Raw genomic sequence first — 12,900 nt, forward strand, 5'->3', positions numbered from 1 at the left:
GGGCTGCCACCATTTCGCTCACTCCTTTCAAGAACTTCGTAAATCAAAAATCGTCAATTTTCAGTTGTGCATGTTTTTGGAATGCCCATAAAATGTACTATATCCCAGAAAAAGAGGTATATTTTTAACTTAATATTTACCCTCTACAGGGCAGAAAGTGTTGTTTTTGCATTTTGAAGAAAAGGTATTGTTTAATTATTTTTTTAATATATTAAATATTTTTTAAATGGAGAAAAAATATTCATGTTTTGTCTAAAAAGATCTGTTGCACAGTAAAAAGTTCAATAAGTGGCTTGGTATTTATTTTTAATACATTATATTATATTTTTAAACATTAAAAACGTTCTCCTGAAAAATCAAGTTTTTTTATTTATGACGTTCTTGAAAGGAGTGAGCGATTTCTGTGAGGCTAGCTGCCCGCAGGACAAGCCGTAAAAACCCCAAGGAGTTAGCGACGCAGTCAAGCAGAATTGTGTGATAAAATGAAAAATCCGTATTCTGATTCAAGGCATGAAGGAGGCCATTTCATCCATGCACAAACATGTGTTTTTGGCTTATACAGTCGAACCTGGATATAAGAGACTTGGATATAAATGAAATCTCTTTAAAATTGAGCTAGCTGAAGGTCCCGTCATTTTATGCTTCTGGAAAAGAATACATGAATATAAGAGGGACCTCTTTATAAGATAAAAATGTCCCGGTCCCTTGGGGTCGCTTATATAGTATATAGGTTCATTTGTATTCTGACACAATCAATGATGGTACTGGTATTGCTGTTTTTACACAAATATATCAATACAAAACTATCATGAGACATTTTTTTAATGGACTGTTTAATTTTTACAAATGTGTAACAGTATACAACGTCTATTATGTATATTTATGTCTATGATCCACATTTCATAGTTACATTTAAGGTAATATTTTTTGTTGCCAACATTTAAATATGGTTTAATTAATTTAGATCGAATACTTTCTTTAATATTTTACTTCATTTCCGTTAATTACTTTTATTATTTTTTCTCGTCTCTCTCTCTTTATCTCCTTTATCCCTTTATCTCTTATATATTTTATTATTATTACTACAATGTATTTTCTTCAAATGAATTTATTTCCGTACATTATACATAAATACAATAAAAGTTTTTTAACGTTTAATCTAAAGTTTTTTTCACGTTTTTCATTTGATGGAACCCAAAGAACGAGATGGCCACTAGAGAATATTTCAGATCGATATGCAGTCGAAATGCGATCCCTCAGACGAATATGTGGCAAAACAATGTTTGCTAACATTTATATGTTCGAATGATGAAATTCGAAATAAGGAAAGAATGCAGGGCTGAGATAAGCATTATCGATAAAAGTAAGAAAGGCGTGTTGAGATGGTTTGGACATGTGGAACGTATGAGTGAGGAAAGAACTGTTAAACAAATTTATGAGACGAATGTAGTTGGAGAAAGAAGCAGAGGAAGACCGAGGAAATCTTGGCACAATCAGGTATGTCAAATACTTGAAAGCGGCCGGGTCAGTAGTCGTAATAATCGTCGCGTATGTATGAGGAGATGCATGAATGTAGAAGAAGCTAAGAATGTTTGCAAAGAGAGTGGTGTGGCGTTCGGTTCTCTCTGCCTACCCCTGCGGGGAAACGGCGTGATGGTTAGTTAGTTCTAGTTATATGCAGTAAAATTTACTTCTATCGTATATTTTTTGATTTATTGATTATTCCTGGAGTTTCTTTCCGCTTAAACTGTGTGACTTTTCGCTCAAGTCTGTTAACTTTTGCTTACCGCAAGAGTAATGCAAGTACAGTCGCATTTAGTCGTTAAGGAAACCCAGAAGCAATGCTCGCTGCGGTATTTCACAATTTTCTCCAGGAAGTCTGTGACGATGAAAGCGACAGCAGAACACCCGTATTAGAAGAATATGGAAATTACTCAACACCGGATGTCCTACGATGTTAACACATAGTTTTATTATATTACGCTGATCTTCCTCTTTATAATTATTTCCTACTATAAAAATCTCGGATCATAAAGAAAGTGAATGTGATTGAAACAGGTACCTTATCAAGTTTTATCATAAAATCACTCGCAACCACCAGAGGCGTGCATCCCATATAGGCAGAAAAGCAGTGCCTACCCTGGATTATAAGCCTTTATAGAAACAAGACCAGTGCCTACTAAGCCCTTATCCTTACCCAACCCTTTTTTTAAATTACCTAACGTCCAAGTGACTCTGAAATCTAGCTACGGCTTATGCAACACCGCTTATCATGACCCTACTCAGGCTTCACCTTTTTGAGTTTCATAGCCTATGACTCCTCGTGAGTGGAATTACTCAATAGCAATTTACGCTGATTATTCTCTTTTTTTTTTAATATTGAAAAAAAATTCCATTAATTATTTTTCACCTTTGATAGTCAGCATTTCATAGTTATTTTAGATTATTTTCGATCATTGTACTACAATAAATCGGTACTTGAAAAACAATGCATGACGTCACACATACACATAATTTGAAAAAAATTGTTTTAAAATTTCATTACTCATACATATTTCATTATTCGTTTATAGATCTTCTGTTTTTCTTATACATATTTTAATTTGCTTGTTTGCAAAAATTGCGTTTGCAACTAATTTTTTTTCACTGAATTTAGGTAGGTCCAAAAGTGTCTCGATTAAGACACTTAATTTTCGTAAACAAGACGCCTCGCATTGTATTAACGTGCTTGCTGTGACTAAGTCGGCATCATGAATTCTATAGTCAAAACAATGCGCTGGCCGCGAAATAAAGTGGGATTGTTTAGAATACAAACGGCGGGCGACACCAATACGTGGTTATTCCGAGTTCAGGGGAATTTATAGCAATCCAGGGCCGGACGAGGGGCCAGGATGGCCCAGAACAATTTTTATTTGATAATTCAAAGGAATAATCAAAATAATAATCATAATCGTTAGGTAATCCTAACGTCCAAGTGATTCTGAAATCTAGCTTCGGCTTTTATGCAACACTGCTCTTAGGCTTCAACTTTATAGCTAGCTTCGGCTTATGCAACACTGCTCTTAGGCTTCAACTTTATAAGTTTTACAGCCTGTTCCTACTCGTGAGTGGATTCACTCTTTATTTTTAAAGTACTATATAATTTCATGTTATTCATGAATGAAAATTGTACATTGAACAACGTTGAATTTTAACTCGGAAACGTATTATCTTTGCGGACTGAGATTCGTATCGCTAAGCCTATTTTCTGAAATAAGTATTGCATATTATATTTCTTCTTGGCGTAGGCATTGTGGCCTGCTTTTAAGAGGAATTAGCCTCTTGCGATGTCGATTCCCAGCTGTTTAAGTCAAAATAACCAGTCAAAATCGTAAAAAAGGCTACAGTAAAATTTTAGGACTGTTTTTCGAGCATTTTCATTTAGTCATTGAATTGTTACACTATAATAATAGACGATATACGATTTCAGAACGTTTAATTTTTTTGTTTTCCAAAATTAAATATATTTATTGCAGTTCTAATTTTATAATTACTTTATTTTATCACTAGTCCAGATCTGTTCTGCAAGATGCAGCCTTATTCACATGTGCTGACTTACGTATGTGAAGTTGATATCTAGCAAGAATTTAGATTATGCCATACTAGCAAATGATTATCTATTAGGCTTACTCAACCTATATAAACGTAGAAATTATGTATACAGTAGTATACATTGATAAGTATATCAATATATTTGTACAAAATGGCGATGTCTCAATTTGCTATAAATAAACTGCAATACTCATTTCGGGTCAGCGGATTTTCGTATAATAATAAAATTTCGTACATGCATCGTTATTAACACCTCCTCTGCGATGGTGGGTCTGATCAGACCCACCATCGCGGAAAATTATTAATTACTTAATAGGTATTTTTTTACATCGTTTTCCTTCAGTGTAATCGTTCTTCAAACAATTACCTACAAATTGAGATATAAACGAAAATTATCGGACCAGATTCGAATGAGTTATTTAAAAAAAAAGAACAAATAAAAGATCAAAAATCATATTGAGTAAGGTCAGTTGTTCGCTATCAATGTATTAGTGTGCCGTCTGCCGTGCCCTCGAACTCCCCAAAACAAAAGCAAACATTGTCAATCTTTGGCGATTGATTCTGTATATTGTTTTTTTTACATTCGTTTTAAACTGATTTATTTGTTTACTTGTATGAAAAATACTAAGGATCACGTTTAAAAAAGTGTAATTATTACATAAGTTGTTAATATTTTCATAAATTGATTCGGCAGTTACTTTTTGGTAAAATCTAACCATTTTTAATTTAAGTTTTACTTAGAAAATACCACAAATAGTGGTAATATATAGTATATAATAGATTTATGTAAATATACAACACCGACATACACAAAGTTACTAACTTCAAAACTTCACAATAAACTGTTTTATGTTTGAACAATTTCTAGTTTTTTTAAAAAAAAATCTTTTCGACACTTTACCACAATGAATGGCAGGAAAAAAATAAATATTTCATAACGAGATTGGACGACTTTTGGACAGTTCTAAAATTGAAAGAAAAGTGAGAAAGTAGTGTAGATGACAGTGATTTAGAATTCAAAAACCTTAGATACAGAATTTGAAAGTGAAACAGAAAACTTGGTTTTGTAAGAAATGTCAGTAAGTGATGAAGACATCGATTTTAACAAGAAAAGTAGCGATTGTCTTCTGATTTTTGGATAATAATTTACTTGTCAATATTAAAATTAAATTTGTTACCTATTATGTCTAACGAACTTGTATATAAAAATAATTTATACCCAAAAATTAGTTTTATTTAGTACCGTACAAAATTATATTCATAATTTCTAAGACCCGCAAATCTATGTAAGAAATGGCGAACATTAAATGAATATTTACACCATTTTGGGCAATTCTGTTTATATTTTTCAATGAAAAATTTACCATTTTCACTGTATTTAAAATAAATTTTAATTGCATTATGGACAAAAATTTATCTTGCATTATGAACTCAAGTCAAAATCCCAGAATCATTTTGTGGTTTTTAGAGCTAACCGCCACGTTTTATATTTGAAGATAACAAATAAAAGTTAAAAATTCTATCTTTTATGATGTTGACTTAAAATATAGTTAAAAAATTAAAATCACAAATTATTTGAATTCAGTAAAAATAAACATGTTTACAAGCACTGCTTCATGCCGATCATGCCTCACGCGGATGCGACATGCTACGCGGTGGTAGTTAGCAGCTGCGCTCGGTCGAGTTCGCATGTAAAATGAAGCGCTTGGATAATTTAAATTCAAAACTATCAAAAACTTGAAAATTCTCATACAAAACTTATGACACATTATCCTATTGCTATGTAGCCTATTTTGATTAATATATAAAATATAAAAACCCGACAAAAAACGCCTAAAAGGCGATTTCTGTACTGGGTCAGATCAGACCCACCACCGCTGGGCGCGTTTTGTTTGAGGGCATCGGGCTTTAGGTGTTAAGGGGATTTTCGCAAGCACAGAATTCATTCCTCCAGAGACCACCGGAGAGGTCATACGTCTGTTCAAGCACGATTTTTTTAAAGAATGTATATTGGATATTTTTATGTTTTTTAGAATTATAGGCATATAGAATTTTTTTTAAAAATTTTATCTCTTTACCTTTCAAGAACTCTTTTCTTTTCAAAACTATATAATTATTTCGAAGACAAACTTATTTGTTTATGCGAAAAATCAACTACGTAAAATTGATTTTAAGAAAATTAAGTTGCGACTTAACGAATGCCGGGCCGCCCGTACGATTCAACCTAATGTCGAAAAAATCTGAACGGGAATCTAAATTAAACGTTTGTATAATAAATAAAACCATATTTAACCATATTTTGTAATCATTTTTTGTATTTTGGAAGTGAGTGAGCTAATATGTAGTAATGAAGAAAACTTATTTTTTCAATACAAAACAGTGTTTTAAACAAAAATATTACATTTTAAATTTAATTTTCCTTGGTTAGTACCACAATTTTTTAATCTATTATGACACGTGTTTCTGTATAAACACCGCGAAAATGACGCGGAATCCGATTACAAAAAAAATCCGATTACAGGTTTTCACTTAAAAGTAATAAAAAAAGTCATGTATAACTATATAAAATTATAACTTACATTTCTTTATCAAATAGTCAAATAGATATCAACAATATTTCTCTTCGACATTGTAAAAGGAACATTATTGATGTCTATTTCATCAAGCATTACATTGTAGGTACCGTAGAACGGGGCTACTTGAACTTAGATGTGTTACTTGAGCCCAGTACAAAAAAAAATAAAACTGTATTTAGTCTACAACAATGAACGTATCGACATGATTCATTGTTTCCCTGACAGGTGACACTTATATGTTCATTAATGTAGACCAAATACAGTTTTTTTTTTGTACTGGGCTCAAGTAACACATTAAAGTTCAAGTAGCCCCGTTCTACTGTACATGTCGCAGATTGATTTAAAAATTAATTTTGGTAGGACTTGGCACACATTTTAGGGATTTTGAATAAAGATTTTGAATAGTGACTGCCGAATCAACTAACCAAAAAATATTACGTTAAATGTTACCTGGGTTATAGAAAATTATGTTGCGGGCCATTGATTATTCCAACTTAATCGCAGCATTAATTGAAATAACGTTAAATTAATATTCGCCCATTGTCAAAACCTTATAGTAAGAAGTTGTATGTACATACAGGTATTTACATTTTAAATGCCAACCTGTAGTAGAGTCCGGAATGCGAGCGCTTTGGTATTTAGTAATACTGAACGTTAAGTAACGGCTAGATTTGGTGTTCGCCAACTAGTGTGGAATTCCAACCAATTCGAAACGAGTTTATGAAACAAAGTCTTGAGAATACAATTTACCAAATTGCATATTGAAATTATTAACAACGTACTTTTGATCCGTTTCTTTAATTGGTTTTGTGTAAATTCTCGGCGCTTTGAATATGTAAATATTTTTAGTAATTGCGCCTAATTAATGGTTTTTCTAAACAGGTTAAAATATTTTCACAAAATGTTAGTGATATTAGTATTTAACCGCTCAGCGAGATTTTAGTCTACTGGTTTCGAGACGTGCCCGTCTCTTCGTCGGGATAATCACTAAACTATCATGTAAATAAAACTGCTTGGAGTAATACAACCACATTTTTTTATTTATTATTCAAATTTCGATTAACATCGACGATTAAAATTAATAAGTTGCCAGAAACCTTTATTAAAGCATATGAAAAATTATATATATTATTCGAATTATTTTACATACAGTAAATAATAATAAATAATAAAACCCTTATCTGCACCCCAATGGTGCATAGGGCACTGCTTCATATGACGATCAAGATATCACACAGTGTTATCTTGATCGTTTACACACGAAGGAAAGGTGATCAGCCCTCCGCTTCAGCTACCAGTCCAGGGTAATATTGAATAAATATTACAGTGAAAAAATCACTTATATTTATTTGACCCCCCTGGGAATCGAACCCGGGACCTCCAGAACGGTAGCTGAGCGTGCTGACCATACAGTAAAACCTGACATACAGTAAAACCTAGATGTAACTGACGAAGAAAAGACAAAAAGTATGGTCAAATCGCTCACTCCTTTCAAGAACGTCATAAATAAAAAAAAACTTGATTTTTCAGGAGAACGTTTTTAATGTTTAAAAATATAATACAATGTATTAAAAATAAATATCAAGCCACTTATTGAACTTTTAACTGTGCATCAGATCTTTTTAGGTAAAACCTGAAGGTTTTTTCTCCATTTGAAAAATATTCAGTATATTTAAACAAATAATCAAACAATACCTTTTCTTCAAAATGCAAAAACAACACTTTCTACCCTGTAGCGGATAAATATTAAGTTTAAAATATGCCGCTTTTGCTGGGATAAAGTAAATTTTCTGGGCATTCCGAAAACATGCACAACTGAAAATTGACGATTTTTGATTTATGACGTTCTTGAAAGGAGTGAGCGAAATGTAAAATTAAAAAAAAAAGTTCTGTTAATAAGCGTCGCCATTTTAGAATATAAATCTATTTTGTCGTTTTTGTTTTTAAGAATATATGTATATTGAAAAAATATTTTTATAATTTTATTTTTAACTCATTATCTTTCAATAACTCTTTTCTTTTCAAAACCACATATTTATTTCGAAGAAAAACTTATTTCTTTTAATACAAAAATGGTGTTTAAGAAAAAAATTGACAACGTCAAATGTTACATGGGTTTAAAGAAAATTAAGTTGCGATTTATAGAAAACTGGGACTTAATCCACACCCCTCCCCCCAATTGACTAATTATATCTCCGTTATATCGAGGTTTTACTGTACTAAGAATGTGCCTCGTGTATTTGATCGCCGAAATCCTTTGTTTGCATATATTTTTTAATGCATAGCATGTAGATATGACGTACAGAAAATAATTCAAGAAATGAAGTGTTTATGAAGGTCAATGTTATTATGGTAGATTGTTGATCGCATGTCTGATGGTTGCGTTTAATGATAATAATTGTCGTTTTCCTCTTTGCAGTGGAAACGTACCTCTCTCCGGTCGAGACGCACTGCAACAACGTAGACTACTTCATACCGGATGAGAACAATGTCACCAAGGGACTGTCTGAAGATGCCATGGCGAGGTAAGGAATATTTAGTTTTAATATTTATATAAGTATAAGTTTTTTTTTAAAGTAAGTTAAGATTGATTTTTTTTGGAATACTTAGATATATTGATCAATCTCGTGACACAGTGCGTGTGAGTTCACAACAGCCATCTACGTTGGAATGAGGAAAGCTTTTAAATAAATCTCTAATAAAGAGTCTCTGCTAAATAGCAGAGACTCTTTTTATTTGGAAAAAGGGGCAGAAAAAGGTTTAGGAAAACATGACTCGCTCAATTGGGTCAAAAACATTATGTTTGATGGTTTATTTTATTTTATTATTCACACAAATATTTCCAATTCATACTATTTCTGTGAGTCTAAGTGGCTCATTATTAGAAATAGGTATCGAATTGTGGTAGAGTGGGTTCGAACCGTGAAACTCTGACTTAAGAGTCCGCGACACTTACCACGGGACCACAACCCGACACAAACTTCTTCTTTTTCTTCTTCAAACCCTTATCCGCACCTTAATGGTGCATAGGGCACTGCATCATATAAACGCAGTGTTATCTTGATCTTTAAAACATGAAGGAAAGGCGATCAGCCCTCCGCTCAGTCCAGGGTAATATTGAATAAATATTAGAGTAAATAAAATAACTGGTTGTATTATAAGCCGCATAAAAATATTAAATCATGTTTTCAGGCATCTCCCAATATGTAAAATAATCCGGTGAGGACTTGCATACATCTAAAATTTAGATTCTCTTTTATTTTGATTAAAAAAATATAGTCTGCTAAATAAAAAGCTTTCTCAAACCAACCATAGATGCTGCCGTAAACTACCACTACTACTGACCCTTATTCGTACCCAATGGTGCATAGGGCACTGCATCAAATTGATACAATGTAAATAATATTTTAAAAATATTTTATTGAAAAAATATTTATTTCGACCCCCCTGGGAATCAAACTCGGGACCTCTATCGTGGTAGTCAAATGTGCTGATCACTGCAATATGGAGGCAGACAAATTCCTTTACATAGATATTTTTTATTGATATTTCAACATATATGAAAAGGCTAAAAAAGCATTATTCGGATGGGAATATGGAAGTCTGATCATTTACAGGGCTTGCGACCTGTCGTTGGCTGGTTCAAGGGATCACTTTATGCACTGTAATACTCACATGGTAGTGGTATTAGTATTAGTATAAAATGGCGCTATATAAATCATACAAGATTATTATTATTATTATTATTGTTGCATCACTGTGTGTATTTCATATTTCAGATTGCATATGGCCAGGTCCACCGTCGCTCTGTTCATTGTGGGCTTCTTCTCCGTATTTGTGGCCTTCTGGACTGGAGTCGTTGGATGCTGGAAGAGAAGTCCGGGAAATGTCACGGCTACCGCCATTTTGATGCTAGTCACTTGTAAGTACAAGCATTTAAACCATTCTCTGCAGGTTCTTTCTCAGAATATTCTCAAAATACCAAACGTACGTTCGGGATAAGCCTCTTCAAGCATTCTATGTGCTTTAGCAGCAATTTTTTCTATCAAACTTGTGCAAAACATGAAATTTTCAACTATAAACTTGCTAAATAAAAAAATACTTATTGAAGCTGCAAACAAATGACTTATCATGTCGCTCACTCCTTTCAAGAACGTCATAAATAAAAAATTGTCGATTTTCAGTTGTGCATGTTTTCGGAATGCTCAGAAAATGTACTATATATCCCAGCAAAAGAGGCATATTTTTAACTTAATATTTATCCGCTACAGGGTAGAAAATGTTGTTTTTGCATTTTGAAGAAAATGTATTGTTTAATAATTTTTTTAAATATACTAAATGTTTTTCAAATGGAAAAAAAAACCTTCAGGTTTTACCTAAAAAGATCTGTTGCACAGTAAAAAGTTCAATAAGTGGCTTGATATTTATTTTTAATACATTGTATTATTATGTTTTAAAACTTTAAAAGCGTTCTCCTGAAAAATCAAGTTTTTTTATTTATGACGTTCTTAAAAGGAGTGAGCGATGTGTTAGACAGCTGATATATAAGAGCATTAAGCAATGCGTTGCTTACTTCAAGTACATACACATACAAAAGCTAGTGCCACTCTAGATTCCAAGATTTGCCAATGCAAACGTTGGTTTCATATGCATATACTTAATAAATTTATGTATTACAATTTTAATTACTCTTTTTTAAAGTTTTTTGGCTATGCAAAAGTATTTTTACTTATTTCGTTTAACCCTTATTCACACCTAATGGTGCATAGGGCACTACATCAGACTGGTGCAATTTTAACTAGATTGATAATTGTATGAAGGCAAGGTGATCGATCCTGCATATCAAGGTAATATATAAAAATTAGAGTTAAAAATCTCTTGTTTTTATTATTGTTTATTTTAACACATTGCTGCGGGAAACGCTTAAAAGTGTATTTTACATACTGTTGGTAGACCAACAGTATGTAAAAGATGTTTTTTTATTATTTATTTACCTCATAAGCGTTATATTTGATTGCTACCAAAGTAGAGCGTAAGAGACGACATTGTACAGATTGTTATTGGGTTTGTAGTTACTTGTGATTATTAGTATATGACCCTAATTAGGATCAGGGTTGACGAAAAAACCAACCGAAAACAATGTGCGACAACAACTCTCTTTGGGATCAAACCCAACACTTCAAAAGCGCTAACAACTTCACTATAGAATTAAAATTCTAAATTTTCAATGAACTATAAAAGATCAATAGATGTAAAATAGATTAGTCTAAATTGTATTATTCGAAATACATGCGTAATTTGTATTATTTTAAATACATGAGTAATTTGTATTATTTTAAATACATGAGTAATTTGTATTATCTTAAATACATGAGTAATTTGTACTGTTTTAAATACATGAGTAATTTGTATTATTTTAAATAAATGAGTAATTTGTATTATCTTAAATACATGAGTAATTTGTACTATTTTAAATACATGAGTAATTTGTATTATTTTAGATACATGAGTAATTTGTATTATCTTAAATACATGAGTAATTTGTACTATTTTAAATACATGAGTAATTTGTATTATTTTAAATACATGAGTAATTTGTATTATCTTAAATACATGAGTAATTTGTACTATTTTAAATACATGAGTAATTTGTATTATTTTAAATACATGAGTAATTTGTATTATCTTAAATACATGAGTAATTTGTATTATTTTAAATACATGAGTAATTTGTATTATTTGACATACATGCGTAATTTGTATTATTTGAAGGTTTATTGGCTGCTGGCGCCATGGCTCTTTGGCACGGAGTTGAATATTACGAAAAGGACAAGATTGTTGGTGAAGAGTACTACCAACAGTGGAATAGCGTAAGTACACTGCTTGTGATTAACCCCTCCTCCCACCATTCATTGCATTTGAGTTTTACAAAACCAACTGTTCCAAATACCTTAATCTAAATGAATCTTATATCTACTATTCTTTATTGTTTTTGTAATAAATACAACAAATGACACAGTTTTTATAGCTAGAAACTCTGTGTATTTGATTCTCACTCTTCTCGGTCTTATTATTCAACATAATGAGAATGAAATAATTATTTACATTTTAAATGACAACATCAGATGGTGTCATTAATGTTAACATATTTGTGGTTAAAAAGTACTGTTTTAAAACAATTAAAAAAAATATTTTCAAATTAATTTTACCGATCTCAAAAGTAGGTATAATTTTACTGTAAATTTGACAGTTGATGTTTATTACAAGAGATAATTTTGTAAAACTTATTTAATCATTGGGAATTGTTTTGATTGCTACTATATTTTAATACACTTATTACTATTTCTATATGTGTTGATATTGGTGGTGGAAAGCGAAAAGGTTGTAAGCGGCCTTTTGAGAACTTCAAATAAACCAGTTTTATAAAGTTTTTAGTGTCAAAGACATAATTATGGTCACAAGAGATTTTAGAAAGGAAGTGAAGAAAAATAGAATTTTTATTCCAGTTTTTATCCATTATTTATAAATGTAAGAAATGAACAAAAAAATATATAAATTTGAAGAAAAAAAAATATGTATGTGCCGCTTACGCCTTTCCCCTTTCCAGATGATATTTATTTTTCATTACAGTTAATAACTAGTATCTAGACTTTTATTTTGTCTATTTTAAAAAAAAAAACCATACATTATAAGGTCATTTTAGCAATTTTTAAAATTATTTTTAATTTGACGT

At 31.5% G+C, this 12,900-nt stretch overlaps 1 protein-coding gene across 2 annotated transcripts in view; it reads left to right on the forward strand.

Annotated features, from left to right (window-relative positions):
- Window positions 1–12,900, forward strand: part of LOC148309351 (uncharacterized) — a 94,182-nt gene that overhangs the window by 73,971 nt on the left and 7,311 nt on the right. For both annotated transcript variants that reach the window (XM_088260214.1, XM_088260213.1), the window contains exons 3-5: window positions 8,587–8,692; window positions 9,947–10,089; window positions 11,940–12,037. In XM_088260214.1, coding sequence (XP_088116340.1) covers window positions 8,587–8,692; window positions 9,947–10,089; window positions 11,940–12,037 — 347 coding nt within the window. The remainder of the gene's footprint in view (window positions 1–8,586; window positions 8,693–9,946; window positions 10,090–11,939; window positions 12,038–12,900) is intronic.

The sequence above is a fragment of the Brachycentrus maculatus genome, unplaced genomic scaffold (assembly GCF_059751285.1).
Source record: "Brachycentrus maculatus isolate JH-2025_06_01 unplaced genomic scaffold, ASM5975128v1 h1tg000129l, whole genome shotgun sequence".
Lineage (NCBI taxonomy): Eukaryota > Metazoa > Arthropoda > Insecta > Trichoptera > Brachycentridae > Brachycentrus > Brachycentrus maculatus.